Below are 21,508 nucleotides of genomic sequence, written 5' to 3'. Positions count from 1 at the left end.
GACCCGGAGTCTGGATCCGGAGCCTGGACTTCTGTCGAGACTTCTGAAGGCGGACTGGTCCCTCTTCTGGCAGAAGACACACAGAAGCGTCTCTAGATCTGAGACATGCACATTTAAATACAGAACCGCTTCATATTTTCAATTGCATGTTTCAGAGTTATATACGGACTTGGGTTACTCACCACAGTTTTATGGGATTTTTATAGAAGTGTGTGAACACATTTTATTTTTAACCTGATCTCATGAATGTGCGATTTACTGTTTCTTTCTGGCGTACTATTTATATGCAAAAATGGATTTGCATATAATGCATTAGGTAGGTTAAGGGGTGAGGAGGTGCAGGCCAACAAAAAGTGCGTGTCGTGTGCATATCGTTGAAACACTGGCAGTTCTTTACATAGCTACTGTAAAAAAAAAAAAAAAAAAAAAAAAAAAAAAAAAACAATTTCTAAATAACACTTAATGTCAATATCCAGTCCATATCCTGGGAACTAGAAATCTAGTGCCCAATTTCCAAAGTAAACTATAATATTTTATTATTTATTTGTAATTACTAAATGACTTATTTAAATAATATGAAGACATTTGAGCTTATATCCCAATATATCACTTTACTATAACGATTAAGATTATGTCAACAGAACTCATAAAATATTGTTTGCAATTCAAAAGCTTTACTTCAATTAATCATTCAGAATTGTAAACTTGCAATCATGCATTGAGTGCCAACTCATTTTTTAAAATTATTGTTACATGTTACAAATAACAGTAAATAAAGCATACTTCCAAGCAACTCTGAACCGTTAACCAATAATAAATACAGTACTTATTTGTGTAATTGTGACAACATCACCTTAAAATGAAGTGAAACCATTATATTTTTAACTTGCTTGCAGTTTTAGTATAACATGTTTTCCTTTTATTTAAATTAAAATGTTTGTAATGACATTTTAGGAATAGGTGAATAGACATAAAACAAGTTGATGAACTAAACGATGCTGGAATCGAGGGCATGCACAGAAGATGGAAAACAGCATCCAAGCTGGAATCAGATTCAGGATCTGACGTTTAGAGATGTTCTCTGTTGCACTGGGACTGAGCGGCTGTTCATTAGCATGTCATGTTGTGACCTCCAGAGTTGTATTATTTGTATAACATCCTCACTATATTAATAAAGCCTCTACACCATCAGAATCCGCTCGAAATATCTGGAATCACCCCTGAGTAAATTCCCCACTTACCATCTGACAAAAAGCACCAACAAAGTGTGATCAAAAGACGGCAGATTGATATGATTTGCTTTTTTGTTGCAATCACAGTGTTTGCAGGATGTAAACATTTTTTTGTATGTGGTTTGGTTCTGTCAGGAGGTCTCTGTTGTCTTTCAGATGAATATGAGCGGTGCGCAGGGTCCCCACATGCTGTCAGACTCTCTCCCCAAATCTGAAGCTCTTTTATACCTGCGTCCCCCAGCCGTTCCTCACAAACACAAACAAACACGCTCCAAACCCGCACAGACTGCTCCAGCCTTCATTAGGAACAACACTCCTGTTCCTCCAGCGCTCGTTTAGTTTGCAGCGTACAAACTTTCATTGTCATACTTATTGTGTGAATTAGAGCAACTTAAGGGCCCGAAACTGGCTTTTTCCTGTAAAAGCTGTTTGGTTGTGCTTCGAAAGTCGCATATGGTTATATTTTATAGTCATAAGTTGTAAAGTGTGATCAGATGATATAGGTTTTCATTACATACTAAAGATATGTAGTTACTATAAGCAAGTTTGAGGGGCTAGTATAGGATTTGGTTTATTTTGAACGTTTACATGATGTACCAGCTGTTTTTTACTTGGATTTTGGTCTTCAAAATGTTACTGTACGTTTCCTTCTAACTGTGAGTGAACCTTTACCTACAATTTATGCACATACACTATATGGACAAAAGTATTGGCACTCCTCCTTCTTTAGAACAGGAAAAGTCATTCATGTAATTCATGTATTTAAGAAATTGTATTTCCATCTCTGTTGCAACAGTTTCGGAGGTGTCTCAAATGATTTGACTGGTGTTTGGCTCAAGGTCTGTATTTAAAGTCACAGCAGACCAGTCAAATTCTCGATCGATCATGTTTTTCTGAGCCTTGTCTTATATTGTCATGATCGAGAAGAGAAAGGTCCTGTGTTGGTTAAGACTGACTGCTAATATTCGTAAGCTTCCAGTGTGGCCGGGTTCAGTTGGAGGCGTCCCGGCTGTGGGTGGAGGCTGGCGGACATCGTGCCCTTGCTCGGGGTTTTTGGCAGAGCCCGTTCGTGTCTTGTTTCATCGCAGCACGTTCACTCAGTATTTCTGAGTGCCAGGGGTCTTGTTTTTGGGACATAGATGTGTTTTTGTGATTGCTCTTAGGTTTTTAGTTGCACAGTTCTCTAGTCATTCAAGGCTATTTTAATAGCATCGCTGCTGGAGAGAATATGCAGAGAAGATGAAAATGCCTAAGGGAAGGAAAAACAGTAGATGAAACGAATAAAACCAAAGCCACTAGAAGGCAAACCTGCAACCTTTAAGCTAAAAAAGCGTAATGGTTAACACTTCTGCTTTGGCATTACCTGAGAAAGGGGACCAGAGGCAGTTTTTTTTTAATTTTTTTTATGGATTTCACTAGAGGAGAGGCTTCACTGAATAAACTTTTAGAGGACAGCTTATCATTTAAATAATTGACAGCCTATCTTCAACATGTTTTTCACTGAACAATACTTTAAGATGTAATCTGTCTGTGTAGATTCATAACTAAATCATCAGGTGTTAAAACATCAAAATGATTAAAAAAAATTATAATAGGATTTTTTTTTTTTTTCACAACCGATGAAGGTGTTTGGATAGACGCGGAAACATCTTATTTTTATAGTACAGTGATTTTAATAATTAAATTTTTTTAAACTTTTGGATTTAACTAATTTTTAGAGTACACATTAAAAAATTGCTGTTTTTTTGAGAGAAGTCACTGCCTTTTTGTGACAGTGATTCAGCTCACAGCTCTTCTCGGTGAACTCAATATCAAGCGACACATTATCCAAGTTAGCCATTAGCTAACCGTTCATTTATATAACAATGGTATTTTTGAAAATGCTTACTCTTAAATGGGTCTTCCCAGTGCAGGTTTTTTTTTAATTATACTGTTTTTGCTTCTATGCAAACTAGGAAAATGCAAAGTGCATGGAAAGTGCATGCACATTCTGTGTTCAGTCTAATAGTGTGCAGCCGCAAAGCATTTCATTACAAAGTGGATTCGTCAACTGGCCTGGAACGAATGGTGCAGTGTTTATAGTCATTTTCACAGATCCGTGAATAGGGTTTGTTTTGAAAATGCTGTCGTCTGTAGGAAAAACTGATTGTAATGAATCTGCCCAGCTCTGAGTCCTGTGTGAACAGAAGAACAGAAGGACCAGGTTACTGGGATGATCTCTGTGCTGGTCTCGTCTCTGCTGTCAGGAGGTCGTGAGAGACACCAGACTCACATCCCCACAGTTCTCCTCTCACTGGATGACACACATTTCTGACTCTCAGGTTCACCGAGAGATACAGCCACAAACACAGACAAAGGATGTTTGCAGTGTGTAACCCTCTACAGTGTAGTCTACACCAACAAATAGAGACGGGAAGCATTCACTGTAGTTTGTCTACAGACACAGAACTCGTGGTCTGGGCTGACTGCCAATGAGACGTCACAGAAAATTAATAATGATGTTTAGCAGAAGAAAATGGAACGGTTAACAATAACTGTAAATTATGAGGAGAAGGAGGGAATAAGAACGACCATATGAGAAAAAAAAAAAATTATATATAATCTGGCCAAAATATATTTTAAATGTATTTTGTAAACGATCAAAATAAATGTAAAAAAAAAAATTTTAATGGAAAAAAAATCTATACATATTTATTTATCTTTTTCCCCCCAACATTTATTTAAATATTTTAGGGATCGAGAAAACACATTTCCAATCTCACAGAAGCCTACATTTAGTCTGAATGCACATGTGGTCTACTAGAGATCAAAACTAGATTTTCGGTGATTTCAAAATTACAGTTTTTCATGTGTCTTTTAAATGCAAGATATGTAAAGTGTACCTGAAGTATCCTTGCAGTAGTTGCACTTTAGCACTACTTCTGCACAATTAAAGTGCACCGAGTACAAAATTAGTTTGTTCCAATGTATTAGACTTTAAGAATCCCAGTTTATACTAAAAGTACAATTACATGGTATTTTTTAAGTACATAAATATGTAAATGTCGTATACTTATCGTGAAATAAATTAATTTCAAATACATTTTAGTATATTTATTTGTTGTATCAAAATCAATTTTCCTTCAATATAATAAATTACATTTATACTGTTCATTCTGTGCCAACAAATTAACAACTTTACAAAACAACGTTCAGTTGATTCAGAGTTTTGAGAAAAAATATATTGTTTCTCCCATTATAATGTTTCTAAAACAAAAGACGTGGTGCATTATTCTGTTCTGGACGGAGAAAAAAATGCTCAATGTCTGGAGATTACTGTATTACTTTATTACAGTGTGGGTTTTCTTGACCATGTATTTTTTCTATTCTGCAACTGATCTGTTATCAATACAGGCCTATTATTGACACAACTCTTATTTATACTAGATATATCTCTATAAACAACAAACAACTGACCTCTGAATGAACTGAAGTAAACAAAAACAACAAAAAATGACGAAACCTTTTACCTTTGGGAAAGCAAAGCAGTCAAAGTAAACAAACTAAACTAATGAATCACCGTCTGTACATCAACTCATCACAGAACTGCTCTCAAATCCTGACCTTTACTCCTGTTTGACCTCGAGTGAGATCTAGCCGAGCTCTTTCCAGAACAAACACACCTTCTGTCCGCTGGGAGCCGTGAGGACGGACACACACATACACACACACACACACACAGCTATAAATACAAGCAGTTGTTAAGTGCTAGCATGCGCGGCTCTTGGCATGTTAATCAGGCTTTCTTTTGCCGTGGGCTATTTAGAGGATTCACCAGCACCGTGCTGAGCTCCTCACTGCTCCATTCAAGGACAAAAGCATCTCAAACAGACATTTATTTTCTTTGCTCTTGGCAAATATCCATACTTATTATAGCAAACATACACTCACGGCCGCCACTGAATAAAATATAAATGTAAAATGAGACCAGAGATATTTAAAATATTTTATCAGTCTAAAGTGTGCCCTTCAAATGTTTTCTTTAATAAACTGGTGTTTAATGTAATATATATATACAAATATACACAAAATGTGTAATGCAAGTAAATAGCAAAGATGTGTCACTGTCACTGTGTGCAGAACTCAAAAATGACCAAAGTGAAGCTCAAAAAGCAGCTTGTATACACAGTAAAAGTTCAGACATCGTCTGCTTTGCTGCTGCCGTGTCAGAGGATGATTTATTTTGTCCAGACATTTAGGGAAGAATTATATAATTGAACACAATTTGGTCAATGGTGCACAGTCAACCATCAATGTTAGTGTATAATGAAACATCCTTTGCTGTTCACACATTTTCTATTTTACACCATGAAAGAGTTGCAATTTTAAGAAGGCATATAAAGTAAAAAAAAAAAAAAAAAATCCTTGTCAACATGTTAATTTGTATTTAGAATAATGAGATATGCTAATCATCACTATCATAAAGATTTCTTCCCCCAGTGCTGTCTGTGAAACTCTTGTAAAATGTGTCCAAATAAGGATGATTTGAGGTTCTCTCACCCCCCCTACAGGACACACAGACTCTTCAGTGAAGACTGCTGTATTCTTGTGTTACAGAAGATTCAAGGAGAACTCTGATGGGCAACAATATAATGATGACATGTTGATTTAATATAAAGAGATGTCCAACTTTTATTTTAAAATATTGATTAGATCGTTTGAGAAAGCATGTCTCAACAGGTAAAAGTAGGCTACTTTTAATAAAAGTATCAACAAATTAGAAATACTTTTAACTTTAGCTACTACCTGTCGTGAAGAAACGCCACAAGGTCATCGCCTCGATCGGAGTCCCAAACATTCCATATCTATTTTAACAAGTCTTCGTATTTTGTCTTGCACTTCTGTAACGAAATCTTAAGTTGTTTTTCCACACTAGCTAAACACCCTCTGGCTGATATGCTGCAGTAGCCACGCCCCCAGACTCACGCTATTGGCTGCGCCGAGGTATGCAAATACATAAGATGACAGGCAGGTAGGACATCCAATCATTGAACATTTTGTGGCTCTGTGACATCCATTCTTTTGTCAATCAGCAGACCAGGGATCCTCAAATCTGGCCCACGGGATCAACTTTCCTGCAGAGTTCCTCTAACCCTAATCAAACACACCTGAGCATGCTAATCAGTGCCATTACAACACTTTTTGAATGATATGTAAGTGCATGGTCTGAAGCGCATGGCACAGGTGCACTTAGGGCCTGTCCGAATCAACGTTTGCTAGTTTAATGACAGAAGAAAAAAAAAAAAAACAAACTGTTGGCGCACCAGGCGCATTGTCCAAAAGGCTCGTACCCATTCTCTTCATGAGTCATTGGTGTGTTTTGGGCGTAACTTGTAAAAATCCAATCAGAGTCTCATCTCCCATTCCCTTTAAAGCCAGTTGCATTGCACCACAGTGGAAGAAAAATACTGCACCCATTGACCAGGTTTTAGTTGGTCCATGGTGCAATAGTTTTTTAATTGCCTGAAAATAGCAACGCGCCAACAATGCACCTGAAAACACCTAGTTTTCAGACCAGCATGCCCATGGGTGAACAGATGGCCACGAGTGCATTTGCTATTTAAACAATGTGGTGCTGGACGTGAAAATGATAAATGCAACGGGCTGAGAATAGCAAAAAACACTTGTGTCACATTGCACCGAGTGTATAGGTGCTTTGACACCAGAGGAACCGTTTCATAGCTCCTAAAACTATTGGCACAAGTGGTTTTTGCTATTTCGGAGTCGAGTCTAAAACAGGAACTATCAGCGATGTAGTGTGCACTGACTACACTATGCAGTGAGAAAGCGCTTTATGATAGGGCTCTGTCTTCTATTTGTATTTCAATGATGTGAAAGTAAACTTGTATTACAAAGGTATATAAAACTATGGCATTTAATGAGTTTATCCATGTAAATATATGGATAGAATCATCAGTAAAATAAGCCTGCATCGAGTTCTGCTGATAGTGACTATCGCTGTGTAAGGCACTATCATCTATGGCCCTGTGGCACGATGGCTGCAGCCCAATAAAGCTGCTGGCTTCCCCTGGGCTGCTAGTTCACGTCTCCAGGTGCTGGTTGTGTTCACACTATTTATTCAGTGTGACACATCTCCAATTAAAGTGTGCTGAGAGCTCTCTCCTCCCCACAAACCCTCCATCACAAAGAGAGAAAGACAAAGAAGAGAGAAAGAGGAAGAATATTCTGCCTTCAGCGATGATTGCAGTCATTTCCCACGGTGGCAGCTCACAGTCTTGCCCTGAGAGGTGCTCTGAATTATAATCGCGAGACGAACCGAAGCAGTGTTTTTCTGTGACAGCACAGTTACTGAACACAGCTACCATGACCTTATAAAATGGACACTTTAATCGATCGACTTATTTCTGCCCAATCACAATTCAGACTTCATTAAATATCCTATATACCTTCCACCTGGTCTTTTCGTCCTTGTTTAAAAGAGCCAGTCTGCCTCACACATTTTAAAGAACCGCTACGAGGCATTGTTGAAGCACACTTTAATCAGCACCATACGCTAAAGCCGGAGTTATAATAGAAACATTGGTGGCACTATTTCTTCATTCTTTGATGGTTTACCAGATACTTGCCACTGACGAGAAGCAATAATGTTAGTACCGGACTTCTTAAAAAGATGAATTTATTTATTACATTTGTATCATAAGGTAGACTACATTTCATTATTTGAGTAAAGCCTGGAATACACTACAGGATTTTTGTTAGATAAATAAATAACACCTTTTCAAATTTCTGTATTCCACTTCTACTGCTGGTTCCACATCTGGCTCTAGAAACAATAATTTGTTTTATTTTATATAAATATTGGTCATTGTCAAAGTCATTAGTGTCAGTGTAGTGCCACTAAGAGAAGACAGAAAAATTTAACAAATGTGATCTATTTTAACTCTGCCTCAGTGCTAACACTGTTTTTTAATGGTTAGAGTTAAATGTAAAAATTACAATAAAAAAAGCAATGCTAGTGCATTAAAAGTAATGTAAAGGAAACAGCACTGATGTTCTCTTAATTTGAACCAGAAGCAGTCATGTGGTTTTCAGGCGGACAAAGCTTTGGTCATCATAGATCTTGTGCTTTTGGCAAAACGAATCAAGCTCCAATACACTGCTTCAATATGAAAGGTGTTGTTTTTTCGATACAAGCTTTGGCGCTTCCGTATTGAACATCACATCACTAGCCTGTGGTCGCACCGAGGTGATGCAAACACCCTCCGAATGCAGTCTTCGAATCAAATAAGACAGTCTGACAAAGTTGAGTTTAAGGCTAAAGTTACCTACCTTGGGCAAAGTAGATGAAAATGGTCAGGTTTGTCCAACTGAAGCAAATATTTATCTGCTTCATTGATGACTGTCCATGATTGAAATACAACCCACTACAGTACCAGATCGGTTTAATCAAATTTCAGCAAGTCATACATGTCTATTTAAAAGGGAACGTCCCACCTTCAAAAACGAAAGAAAATTCAATACAGTCAATAAGCACACTGGACGACACTTTGAGCTACTGTTCAACACGTGGACTCAATCTGAGCTCTATTTGATAAAGCATAAAATACATTTATACATCTTAGCACAGTTTTGAACCAGAAAACCATTTTCCACCTCTCCACCAGCCTTCATACGCAGCTCAGCATTATTGCTTCTCTAACATTTGCAGGAGAGGAGAAAATGTCACAAAAAATAAAACAACGCACAATGACTTTCATTAGAAAAACAAAACAGGTTTCACTGCTGTGTGTGTTTCTGTATTTTCACTGATCTCTTAAGTTGCTGTAAATAAGGCAGCTGTTTCACTTAAGGCATTGCTGCTGTGAAATTGCTTCTCTGTTAAACTCAAGAAATGCACATATGAGTCGACAGGAAATTCTTAATGTGTACGCTTTCTCTTTTGTGTCAAATGAGTATTATAGGCGCTTCACAATTAGATCACCTGTGCTGAGGATCGAGCCAATCGTTGATCGGTTAGTTCAAATGCTTGTGGCCGAATGAAGAGTTCAGTCTATATTAGCGGGGAAGATTCATCTCTTCATAGGTGATGTGTAGAGATTTGGAGAGCACAGAAGACCTTCATCAGATCACACACAGCTCCAAACTGGAAATGCTAGGGTGGGAAGTCAAATGCTCGTCATCTATTGCTGGTAGTTGCCATACTGCGCCTGTGAAGAAAGATGCTAAGTCAGTGTAAGCCTGTGCTACAACACGGCTAGTACGATAGATTTAGTAACTGACAGTGTTAACTGAAGAGTAAAAAAGTCATGTCACAGTCAAAAACATTAGTTTGCATTACTGTTTCTTTTAAAGATGGAAATATTACAGATTAAAAGTGACATTTAATTGTCTCATTTAATGATTCCAATACAGTGAGAAACAAATGTTTGCAAAACAAGCTGATGAAAACAGTAAACCACGGCTTTATGGGGCTTGTTGCTTTTATAAAATGGTTATTCCATGTATATAGCAAGGTTTCACAGAATAAAACAGAGCAAATAAAGTGTAATGCTATTAATAAAAACAGTATTCTTCCACCAAACAATGTAGTTCCTCAGAAACAGGTGTGGTTCCAATAGAGTGGTTGCCGAGCAACACACAGAAGTAAACAAAGACGTGTGTTTGTAGAGTAATTTAGAACAAATTCAAACACGGGTCAACCAATCAGAATCAAGGACCGGAACTCTCCGCTTTATGATGTAACTTTGTAAATAATTGTAACGTAGGCTCATTTTAACAAAAACAAACAGACAAAACTTTCCAGAGCAAATTATATAAAGATTATTCAATTAATACATACTTTCTTGGGATGCAAAATGGCAAGATAAAAAGTCTTATTTTATGAGGAAATGATCAAAATAAAGGGAGTTGGTGAATGAAGCAAGAACAAATATCTCCCAATGACCTTGAACAATCATTTTAATTCTAAGGGAAGACAAATTTTCATAACTCGGATGTTTCCTCTTAAAGGGACAGTTCGACCAAAAATGTTAAGTCTGTCATTATTTACTCAGTCATGTTGTATCAAACGTGATGGAACACAAAATAAGATATTTTGAAGAATGTGGTTAAGCAAACAGTTGCTGGTCCACACTGACTTCAATAGTATATTCAATAGTTTCAATCATTTTTCAAATTAACTTTTTATGTACAACAGCAGAAAGAAACTCATTCAGTTGTAAAACAACTATTCTTTTATTGTTAATAAAATAAAACACAGAAAAATAACTTGCTGCTCTTAAGTTAGTAAAATAACTTTTTACAATTTTCAACAACTTTTCACTTCATATTTTCTAGCACCAAATAGTATCGATAAGTATCGGTACTGATAAGCAGTATCGGTATCGATAAAATGTAAAAGATACCCATCCCTAATTCACCCAGATCTGGATTTGTTGGCAGTGCTCTGTAGTGATGGGAGTGTTTCTCACCTGGTCAAAAGCATAGGGGCGCTGGGGCTGTCCCTGTGGGGGTCCGGGCTGAGGCGCTCTGTAGGCCGAATACTGCTGCCCTTGACTCTGGGGGTAGTTTGGGTACTGACTCGGAGCGCCCTGAGACGGACCTGTTGGTATAAAAGGAGCATTGTTTACTAATGGGTTTACTAGATTACTAACTAAATTCATCAGGGCTGAGATCATAAATCAATGCAGAATCGAACTGTTTGATTCTGAGATCTTGTGTAAGGATTTGGAAACAAGCAGAGTGCGACTGTTTGTAAAGCATGAAGCGCCACCTGCTGTTCAAAACTAAGCTCAGAATCGACTCGAGAAAGAATCACGATGCATTCGGAAAATCACAGAATGGGTGTTGAATCAATTCTCAATTCATGACGCATCTATCTACTTTCCCAGTTAACGGATTAAGAAACCTTATGTTCACAAATTGTGCAATGTCAGAAATGTGTACATCATTAGAATTAGTAAACAACATCTGGACCATTATAAACCTAACTAGTGAGGACAGAGTTTATATCACATGAATAGCCAAACCTGCACACACACACACACACACACACACACAGAGAGAGAGACAGAAGCAGAACTTGATGGTAATGCAGTCATCAATGACTGACTTCTGATGTCTCAGACGTGACTGTCAGTATATTTCCTACCGTAGGCCTGCTGCTGTCCGGGGTATCCCTGCTGTCCCGTGTACTGCTGCTGCGGGGGGTAACCCTGCTGCTGCGGGGGGGCCTGCTGATACGCCTCTTGCTGCTGACCATACTGTGCGTTTCCTACAGGAAGAGGAACAAGCCACTCATGAAACATCAGCAGAGCTACCTGCTAAGTGAAATGAACCGTGTGTTTGCAGGAATTCCAGCTATGAGTGTTTGCATCATGCACAGTTATGTGGACGATAACTGATATCACATCGAAAAAAATGTATTAAAGCGCCCCTATTATGGATTTTTTGAAAAAACAGTGCGTAACACAGCTCTGAGTGAATGAAACATCCCTGGAAGGTTTTAAATCTAAAAGTGCACCATGTATAAAGTTAGTGTCAGTCAAAATGAATACAAAATTAAATAAAAAAAAACCTCTCTGAATCACTGAAACGAAAACGCTGTAACATGTTGACTTCACTGAGTTGTGCATCACGGACCATTTATCAGCTCGGACCACGACGCAAACAAACTACAGACTGGTCCGAGCTCAGGACAGCTTTACTTACTGCAAAGTCACTACAAGACCCAGTGAGAATCAAATTCTCAATTCTTCAAATTCAGCACAGAAACAGATCAGACAGCACTGACGCAGAAAACCAGAAGCTGTAACAAACCCTCTACGCACACTTTGGAAATACAATCGCCCTTACATTATGGCATTAAGCACTATTTAATGATAGTACTTCAGTGATTAGAACTAAAACTTGGTAACGGTGTATTCAGCGCCAGCCAATGAAATTCCAAGCTGTGCATTAGCTCCGCCCATTACCAGATAAACCAGCTTATCTTCTGCTTGTTCTAAAAAGTGTAATAATTCTAGATGAACTCCAATATTTTGACAGGAGAAGAGAACAAAGAATATAGTTTACATGTAGCTTGTGGATTCAGTGTGGTTAATTATTTATTGTAATAAAAATAATCGTTAGATTAGTCGACAGAAAAAATAATCGTTAGTTGCCGCTCTACTTACAAGTATTTCACACAACTGTTTCCAGCACTAAATGATCCATGATTTGGATTTCATTTTCAATGGGATGACCAAAATAAATTGTGGTGAACAAATGCTTATGTAAAATAAAAATAAATACATCAAATCACCATTATAACCTGTAGAAGACAGCGGAGGAGCACTTTTGGGCTTATCAGTCATTCATTTATACTTTTCCCTTCATATTTTGAAATGATAAAATAACCATCAATATTATAAAATATCAGATCATCAAGAAATCAGATTTTGGCAGAGTTTCGCTCTTTTTTTGTGTATGAAGTCAATCTATACCCCCAGCTCAAGTCATCTTACCCTCTGGCGCCCCCTGTGCTCCATGGCTGTATTGCTCCGTGTAGTACTCCTCTTGACCAGGATACTGCTGAGGAGGGCCTGAAAACACACCAAAAAGACATTAAAACAGCCAAAATCTCAGCGATTCAGTATTTTATCCAGATATTTCAGTATACCTTGATGTGGTGGCCTGTAGGGGGGCATGGGCCTCTGTCCCAACACGTGATTGCCTTGCCCCATCATGCCCATGGGGTTCTGCTGCCCCTGGAAATGCTGCCCGCTGCCTCCAGAAGGGGGCATGCTGTACTGTTGGGAAGGAGCCTGCTGGTGCATCATAGCCCCTACAACACACATGCACCCAAAGCAAACCGGTTTTGTGATTGTGTGGTTGATATTATTGTTAAAACATGGTTTTGAGAGGAGTACCCTGATTGGGCTGCATGGTCATGTTGGGCCGAGGGCCGTAGTTGCCCATGGGCTGCCCCTGACTCATGTTCATCTGCCCCTGTGACTGTATTCCCTGCGAGGAGGGCACTGTGTGGTTATACGCCCCCATGGAGCCGTGGTTGCTGGGTGTCATGTTCATGGAGCCGCTGGGGGTCTGGTTGGGCCCCGGGCCCTGCATCGACATGTGCGTGGGACCTGCAGAAGGTTAGAGGTTAGAGGTTAAAGGGTCATGAATAGGGCGTTCACGGTAACTACTTTTTGTTGTACGATATATCACACCAACATTTATATTTATATTACTGTCAATTTAGGACCATTTTATGCAGCCGATTATATAATGACAGTATGAAGATATATAAAAGCATAATAGTGCAAGTACACCATTTCAATGAAAAAAAGAACCTTTTATTTGTAAGAATATTTTTGGAATGTGATCAAATATATCCTACATAAATAAAACACGTTTATATTTTCACAGCCGGGAAAAGGCATCTGTGTCTAAAACATTAATTTTACATTAATTTGCTCTCTTCTCTTATTCAGCTTAAAGCCAAAATGTTCCCACACTTGAGCTAAAGACTGTGACTTTGATGCCAGGTCTAGGGCCCTATGATTTCCATAATGTGGAAAACGTGGACGGAATCCAGTCATAAAAACAGAATTTACTGAATATCATGGAATTTATATCATTATGCTCTATTCATTATTTTTTAGAAACCTTGCACTATTCCAGTCTGTTTTAAATGGTGTTCTTGTATTGAAATTAAGACATTTCATAAGGCTATTTTAATAATAGGTTTGAATAAATGATGTATGCATTCAAATGATTTAACATGCTAAAACAAAATTTGACTACAAGAAAACATATGGTGCGAAACGTAATTTTTGTTAAACTATTACAAAATTGAAGTGCAATTGTATAAGTTTCTGGATTTTAACTTAATTAGACATGCTTATTAATACAATTTAATGCAACCATGAAAAAGGAGTCAAAAAAAATTTAAATGAAAAAAAAAAATGGAATACGGAAAAATTAAAACAGAAAAATGGAATTTGAAAAAAAATGTAACAGAATTCATAGCACCCTACAAGTCCATTGGGGCTCGTTCTTCCTAACTGGCTGTAGTTGTCACAAAACACTTTATAACGCAGCTGGTTCACGCCTTCTCTTCACCTGCAGCTGTGTGTGTGTGTGTGTGTGTGTGTGTGTGGGCTATTAAATATAGGATCCCCAAAAAGAACAACATTCCAGAAGATCCCTCCACCTGGAGAGATATATCACTGCTCCCCACTATATACAAGGCATTTATGAAGTGTATTTTACGCTGAATTTTACCCTGGCTGCTGGAATCAGGACCATTGTCAACAAAACAAGAAGCACACATAGAGAGACAGTGAATGAATGAGCACGTATTCTGTTTGAAGACCGCCATCGATGATTTTAAACATGAAGTCTCCCGTTTCTATGCGGCATTTCTCGATTTTCGAGAGGCCTTTGGCTCTTTACCGCATAGCGTAATACTTCATTCCCTTGAGGAAATAAAACTGCTGGAACAGTACATACATATAAACAAGAATGTATATATGACAATTCATTTTTGTGATTTGCAGATATCAACTAACGAAACGAGTTTAACTTGAAGTTGGGATTAAGACGGGGTGTCCCTGACACAAATCATACAATTACTGCGCTTCTCATTATTATTCATAAGAACGGACTCTCACGATCCAATCACTGCGATGTATTATGCATGAGGTTATCTTACAGCAGAGAATTCAAATCCCATCATGAAAGAGTTTCCTTGCCGTCAGTTCACCTCTGTAAAAACATGGCCGTAACAATATTTAATGTATAACAGTGCTTCGGGTGTGCGCTCAATGCTCAATTGATCTGTTATTCGTACAGAAGAAGCCACATAGTCTGGTACGGCAAGTGATCTGGACATTAATTGCAGAATTTAACCATCAAAGAGAGAAAGTTCAAACAAGAACAAAAAAAACTAACCATGCCTTTAATATCTCTATTTAAAATATAATAGAGCATAATGTGTTGTAGGTCTGTGATGAGAGACCAGTGATGAATCCATGACACTTTAACACAAACCCCTTCACAGTTAATGTGAAAATACAACTAAAACAATCCTATAAGCATCCAATAATCACATGAAGCAAACTATGTGAAGATGTAAATATATTAAGATGTATATTAGTTATTTATATCATTTACTTTAGTGTACCAGCACAAAAATGAATCACAAACCCATTCCAAAACAATTCCTGATCTACGTTTTTTTCTTATTTAGGAATAGAGTTAATATACATTTATGTGTGCATTTTTCTGCAGTTACGTACATAAATACTTCTTAAAATAATTATAAAATGAATAATATCAAAACACTTGTAGGTTAAGAATTCTAACCAACTAAATATAGCTTCAAAACGAGCAAAAAAGGACAGAAATTAGCCGTCAGAAGCGGTTCAGACAGCCTTAATGCGATTTCACACTGGATGTGAAGAAACGAGAGGAACTGTGATTTCACACCGATTGTCTTCTGCTAACACACTCCTGCACACTAGGTGGCGCCGAGCAGCAATGCTTTTTTTCTCAGATATGCATCGAGTATATAGATTTAACATCTTCTCCTGCCTTATATACAGTAATTCGACACCAGAAACACAAACTATCTTGTGTTAAACCCTATGTGTGAATAAATGTGTCTCAGACACCAAAGAACACTTCCTCCAAGAGGCTTGAAACGAACTACCCGCAAACTGTGAGCAAGTCTACCTTTGTTTTAAAGCCAAATGTTGATTAAAATTTGTTAGCCTTCCATAAAGTGAAGAATAAAGACTACTCATGGTATTATTCTTGAAAACCTTCACATTTGTCACGATGATAAGTTTTTATTGTGCGATATATTGCCCCAGAAATAATTGCGATAAGCGATATGATTGTCATCTTATGCCACTGAATTATATAATCCTACTATAACATCATAATACAAGAAGGCCTAGACACTTTCAAATGACAACACACTTTTTAATTCTTGAGAACATCATTAAGTATCAAAATATTAGAAACCTTAAATACTTGAGTAAACAGTAAATAAACATTCTATAACAAAAAAGGGCATAGAAACAAGTACAAAAATAGCACAAAGAACTTGAATGGAGGTTTTTTCCTGACCTTCATTTCTCTGTAAATTAAAGGTGCACACTATTACTGGAAAACACCGTCTTTACTTAGCAGTCAGACGTGTGCATACGCACAAAGGCACAGATCCCTAAACAAAGGAAACTTATTTTTTGGTAGAAGCATTTTTTATATTTGAACAAGCACCTCGTTATGTTAGAGAAGCTGCAAAAGATACAAGTACAAAAAAACACAGTGACAGTCATTTATATGTAAATATAATGGGCAATATATTGCATCACCAAACTCTTTTCGAGGTCATGTACATATATTGTGCGATAAGTCGATATATTGATTATTGCAACAGGCCTATTCTCATCATTTGTTCACAAGTGTCTAATTGTTTTGCACAGTACAGTAGTTTGCAGGTAGTTTCCCCCAAGCAGTTTGGAGAAGTGTCCCGAGTTCTCCTCAGTTGCTGGGGTTTGACGGTGAGTGCACTGCTCTGAATGTACCTGGCATCTGTCCGTTCATCTGGCTCTGCATGTGTGCTGCGGGCGGCCCGTCTGATGCCATACTGTGACCGTGGGGCAGCTGTGGACTCGCTCCGCTCTGATTCATGGCCATGCTCTGAGACGGAGGCTAGAGAGAAACACAGACACACTTAATCATTTCATTGCTTTATCACTTTTATTTAATAATTCCTGTTAGCCAAAATAGCAGTCTGACATGTTTTCACTAATTCAATTTCATAATTATAGATTATTTAATAGCCTTTGTGTCAACCTACACCAACATACCTGCTACCGTTTTTAAAGGGCTATCTAATCTTAAATTAAATTCAAACCCAAGCAAGATCAAATGAATTATGCACATTTAATAGAAATTTACTCTGGTTTCTTATTTTATTATATCTTAGGTAGACGTACCAGTATCCGTTAATGCAATATATCATGGTAATGAATATGCTTTACATTGTTATCGTTGGCTCTACTAAATACCGTGAATAATTATACATTACAAACTATTCAGAATTCATTTTATGAATACTTTTCCCATCAACTGGTCAGAATGCAAAACACTGCTGTATGTAGCTTGAAAGACACGTGTGTGCTCTGATGTTAACAAGCACGCATGAGAAGCACATGAGGAACACGTGAGACACGCTGAATGAAACACATTCACTCTCTGACAGCAGATGGCGCTAAACTGCAGAAAATGCAGCCTGGAAACCCCATAAATAAAGCAGCCGCACTACTTTATAATACAGATATAAATATTATTAAAATAAAATTGTGTATTTGCTATTATGTTCATCAAAGCCAATAATTAAGTATTTAGACAAAAGGCTATTCATTTTCAAACTTTTTTTTTTATTCTTTTGAGCTTTCATTAATATTAGGTATTCCAATATTTAATAAAATGCTGTTAAAATCGAACATTGCCACAGTGCTAATTAATGAGCTAATATGAACAAAACTTCTATTTTTAACAAAGATTAATAACTTTTGTAGCATTGTGAATGTCAATGGTTAACTAATGAGGTCTTATTGTAAGTGATACCTATTGGTCTCTTTTGCACTTTATTCCGTGTAAAACGTTTAACTTTATATATTTTTTCTGTATTGCATTTTTGTATTTAGACTTTTTCATAGACTTGAAAAAAGCATTTGATACTACTGATCATAAAACTCTGTAAAAAAAAAAAAAACCTTAAAAAGTATGGTATCTGGGCATTGCCCAAAGATAGATTACTGACTATCTAAGGAATGGATTTCAGTTTGTTCAATTCACCAATGGAAGATCTAATAATTCTTGTGGGGTGCCACAAGGATCAGTGCTTGGCCCTAAGCTATTCTTATTATATATAACAATATTTGTAACATGTTGACTTGATTAAACTGTGTCTTATTTGCAGACAATACAATTTTATTTTGTTCCAATCAAAATTTGGGAAAGCTTCTGGACACGGTGGAAGCAGAAATGAAAACATTAAAAAAAGGTTTGATGTTAATAAACTGTAAACTATTTTATTAGGCAATAAACATAAATACAAATGTTAAGATCAGAATTGATAAGTTTGAACTGGAAATGCTAAATTGAATTAAATTATTAGGGGTCATTATTGACCACAAGATCAGTTGGAAATAATCAAAAATATCGAAAACTCTGGCTATCATGTCTAAAATAAGATACATCCTTGATTCAAAGGCCCTAAATATACTGTACCAGTCTCTAATAGTGCCATACATGACTTACTTCTAGGAGATCTGGGGAAATACAAATAAAACCATAGTAAAACAAATTGTTATTCTGCAAAAATGTGCAATACGGATTATAAATAAAACTAATTATTATCATCCAACAAACCATTTATTTAGAAACTCCAACCTATTAAAATTTAATGACTTAGTGAAATTTAAAAATGCTCAAATAATGTTTAAAATAATAAATAATATAGTCACAGATTGTGTCCAGAACTTGTTTTACTTGTTTCCTTTCTTTTAGTTATTGTATGTAAGATGACTTTGGGTCTGTGTGTTGTGTTTAAAACAACTAAGGTGTAAAAAGGGTGGCGCAATAAGAGTAAGCTTCAGCAGACACCTTTTCAGTCTAAATTTCCTTTCTTTTTTTCCACAATTTGTTTGCTTGTAAATTGTATTTTACCTTATTCTGACTGAAATAAACTAAACAATCAAACAATTTAAATGCTCAGTTATTATTGTTATAAGAAAAAAATAAACCTGCAAAATACTGTATTATGACCACTTTTCTGAATCTAAGTTTCAATACCATGATAATACCGTGATAAAAGCATCATCAAATAGATCGCATTCTGATAATCAGACGGGAGACTGGGAATAAATACTCACGGCGGGAAGCAGAGACTGCATGTTCTGATTGGAGTCTGCTATTGTGGCCAGATACACCAGATTTCTGTGTAGCATCTGCTGGTAGCTGACAGAGAGCAACGAGAAAACAGCTTTGATCACTGAGTGAAGTAAAGAGTAACGCAGCATCCTACATCATTTGAGAAAGCGACGTGTGTGTCTTAAAGGTGTATGTTTTGTTGTAATTTACGCTCCATCATGTTATGTCATGTACATATAGAGTCTCTTTCTTCTGCTGAACACTAAAGATATTTGTAAGATATTTTGAAGGACGCTGGCAGCCACAAATGTCAATAGTTTTGTTTTTTTTTTGTTTCAATTATATGAAAGTAAATGGAGACCAACAACTGTTTGCTCACCCACATTCTTCAAAGCATCTTTGTGTTTGGCAGAAGAAAGAACCTAATACAGGTTCAGGATAATGTGCACATAAATACATCATAACACAATTTTATTTCACCCTCATTTTCATTGTTTTGTACTGGGTAAAACAGTTACACTCAGCACCTTAAAGGGAAAAAATACATGAAACCACAATATTTAATCAAAATGCCATTTTTAGCATAATTCATGCATTAATTGTGAACAGGCTTTTACTCCGTTAGCAAGGCGTTAAAATGTTTAATTTGCTATTATCCACCTGGTGTCACTATTTTCTCAGGTTTGACCTGTAGAGCAAATATTCACCCTTTTCTGTTTTCTGATTTTGCTGAGAAAAATATAATTTAAATATAAGAATATGGAATGGTTATTTTTTATCTATTTAATATGACACTGCACAAAAAATGACTGGTCGGGACTTCAGTGGGATTATGTAAAGAAACAGGCATTTAAAGGCTTCAAATCCTGAAAATGAATGTATTTGTGCTTATGATCAGGACTGATGCTGGTGAAGAAATCTTTCAGTGAATGTAAAAAAAAATAATATTGATACATAATATGCATTTCATATTTTTAACAGACATGTTTGTCCTTCGAGTACCTCTGTGTAACTTTTTTTTTTAAGTGACGAACAAAGGTTTTTTTTAAATCTATAAATAAAAGAAACACACAGACTTTTATGCCAGAGATCTTACTGTGAACATTCAGCTGTCTTCCCTTTACTCTGGAAGTCCATGATGCACTGAATCAACTGATTGTTTTCATCCAGCAACTGCAAATGAAACGACAAAATGTTAACTAAACATCAAAATAGAAAAAGAACAAAATAATACAGGAAAAATGAGTAAAAGCCTAATCGTATGCTGTCATTACATCAATCATCACTGAAACAAGCACACATAAATTCACGAAAACAAATCAAGTAATAGCTTTTGGTCATCAAGTGCAGACAAATCAGTGCTACATGAGGCTGGATGACATATAAATTAACCTGTTACCTTAAAATACTTCCATGTCTTGGCATAATCACTAATCAGCAGCTCATTAAAATAAAACCTAAACATTAATTCAAGCAGCGATGAATGCTAATCAACAGACATGAGTAATAGAAAACCGAAGAAATAAAGCTTCACTGACCAAATCAGACACGAACCACAAACTTCGACTGATCAAATCATAAATTAGGAATTAAAAACAGATAACCATATTTACAAAAAAAATACTAACGTTTGACTAATCAAATCTGACAGGAATAATGATAACACAGAGAATAAAAGTGGGCTGACCAAATCAGACCCGCGTAATCGATGTAACGAGAAATCGGCAATTAACAGACGCGCTTGTAACAAAACATACGATTAATAATAAATCATGTGAACGGTAACTATACTAGAAACGTTAATTAGAAATCACAGGCACGGTTCTTTCTGTTTGACCGTGTAACACTACGATGGTTTCACACAATCCTCTATTGTGATTCATCATAGAGCCGAGCATGTAACGTTAGCGTTAGCGGCTAACAAAGACACAGCGAACTGAGGCGATTTCAGCCGTTTAAAACACTACACAACGACTAGAGATCAGAAGCGCGACCTGCTCGTGTTTTATTCTGTAGGAGCTGTTGAATACTACAACAAACATCTCTCTAAAATGTTTTGTGTTGTGGTTTTGTGAGAGTGTTGGCGGGAGAGACGTTACAGCTAACTAGCCGTTCCCACTAACGTTACTGCAAAAGAAATCACCCCTGGCTTCATTCAGCTTGAAAAATGATTCAATTAAATTACCTTTTGTATCCCGGCAGGCGTTATATCGCCTTTAGCACGCTGCCGAAGCGGCGCGAAAGCCACAGACATGTTCGTTTATCGTCAGAAGAGAGATCAGCAGCAATCAACACACAAATACACACTGAGCGAGAACACACGCGCCGAGCCGCCAAACCAG

General features: G+C 36.9%; 1 protein-coding gene across 1 annotated transcript; it reads right to left on the bottom strand.

Moving 5' to 3' along the window:
- Positions 1–8,657: 8,657 nt before the first annotated feature.
- Positions 8,658–21,508, bottom strand: ss18 (SS18 subunit of BAF chromatin remodeling complex). Its single transcript, XM_026207048.1, has 10 exons — positions 21,352–21,508; positions 20,263–20,339; positions 19,169–19,253; positions 16,811–16,937; positions 13,142–13,357; positions 12,892–13,056; positions 12,737–12,814; positions 11,383–11,505; positions 10,703–10,833; positions 8,658–9,439 (listed from the first exon to the last, which is right to left on the bottom strand). The coding sequence occupies exons 1-10, from the start codon at positions 21,418–21,420 to the stop codon at positions 9,413–9,415; spliced, it is 1,098 nt and encodes a 365-aa protein (XP_026062833.1). The 5' UTR covers positions 21,421–21,508; the 3' UTR covers positions 8,658–9,412.

Source organism: Carassius auratus, chromosome 27 (assembly GCF_003368295.1).
Source record: "Carassius auratus strain Wakin chromosome 27, ASM336829v1, whole genome shotgun sequence".
NCBI classification, from domain to species: Eukaryota; Metazoa; Chordata; class Actinopteri; order Cypriniformes; family Cyprinidae; genus Carassius; species Carassius auratus.
Note: the sequence above shows the minus strand (reverse complement) of the source record. Positions and strands in the feature narration are given on the sequence as shown.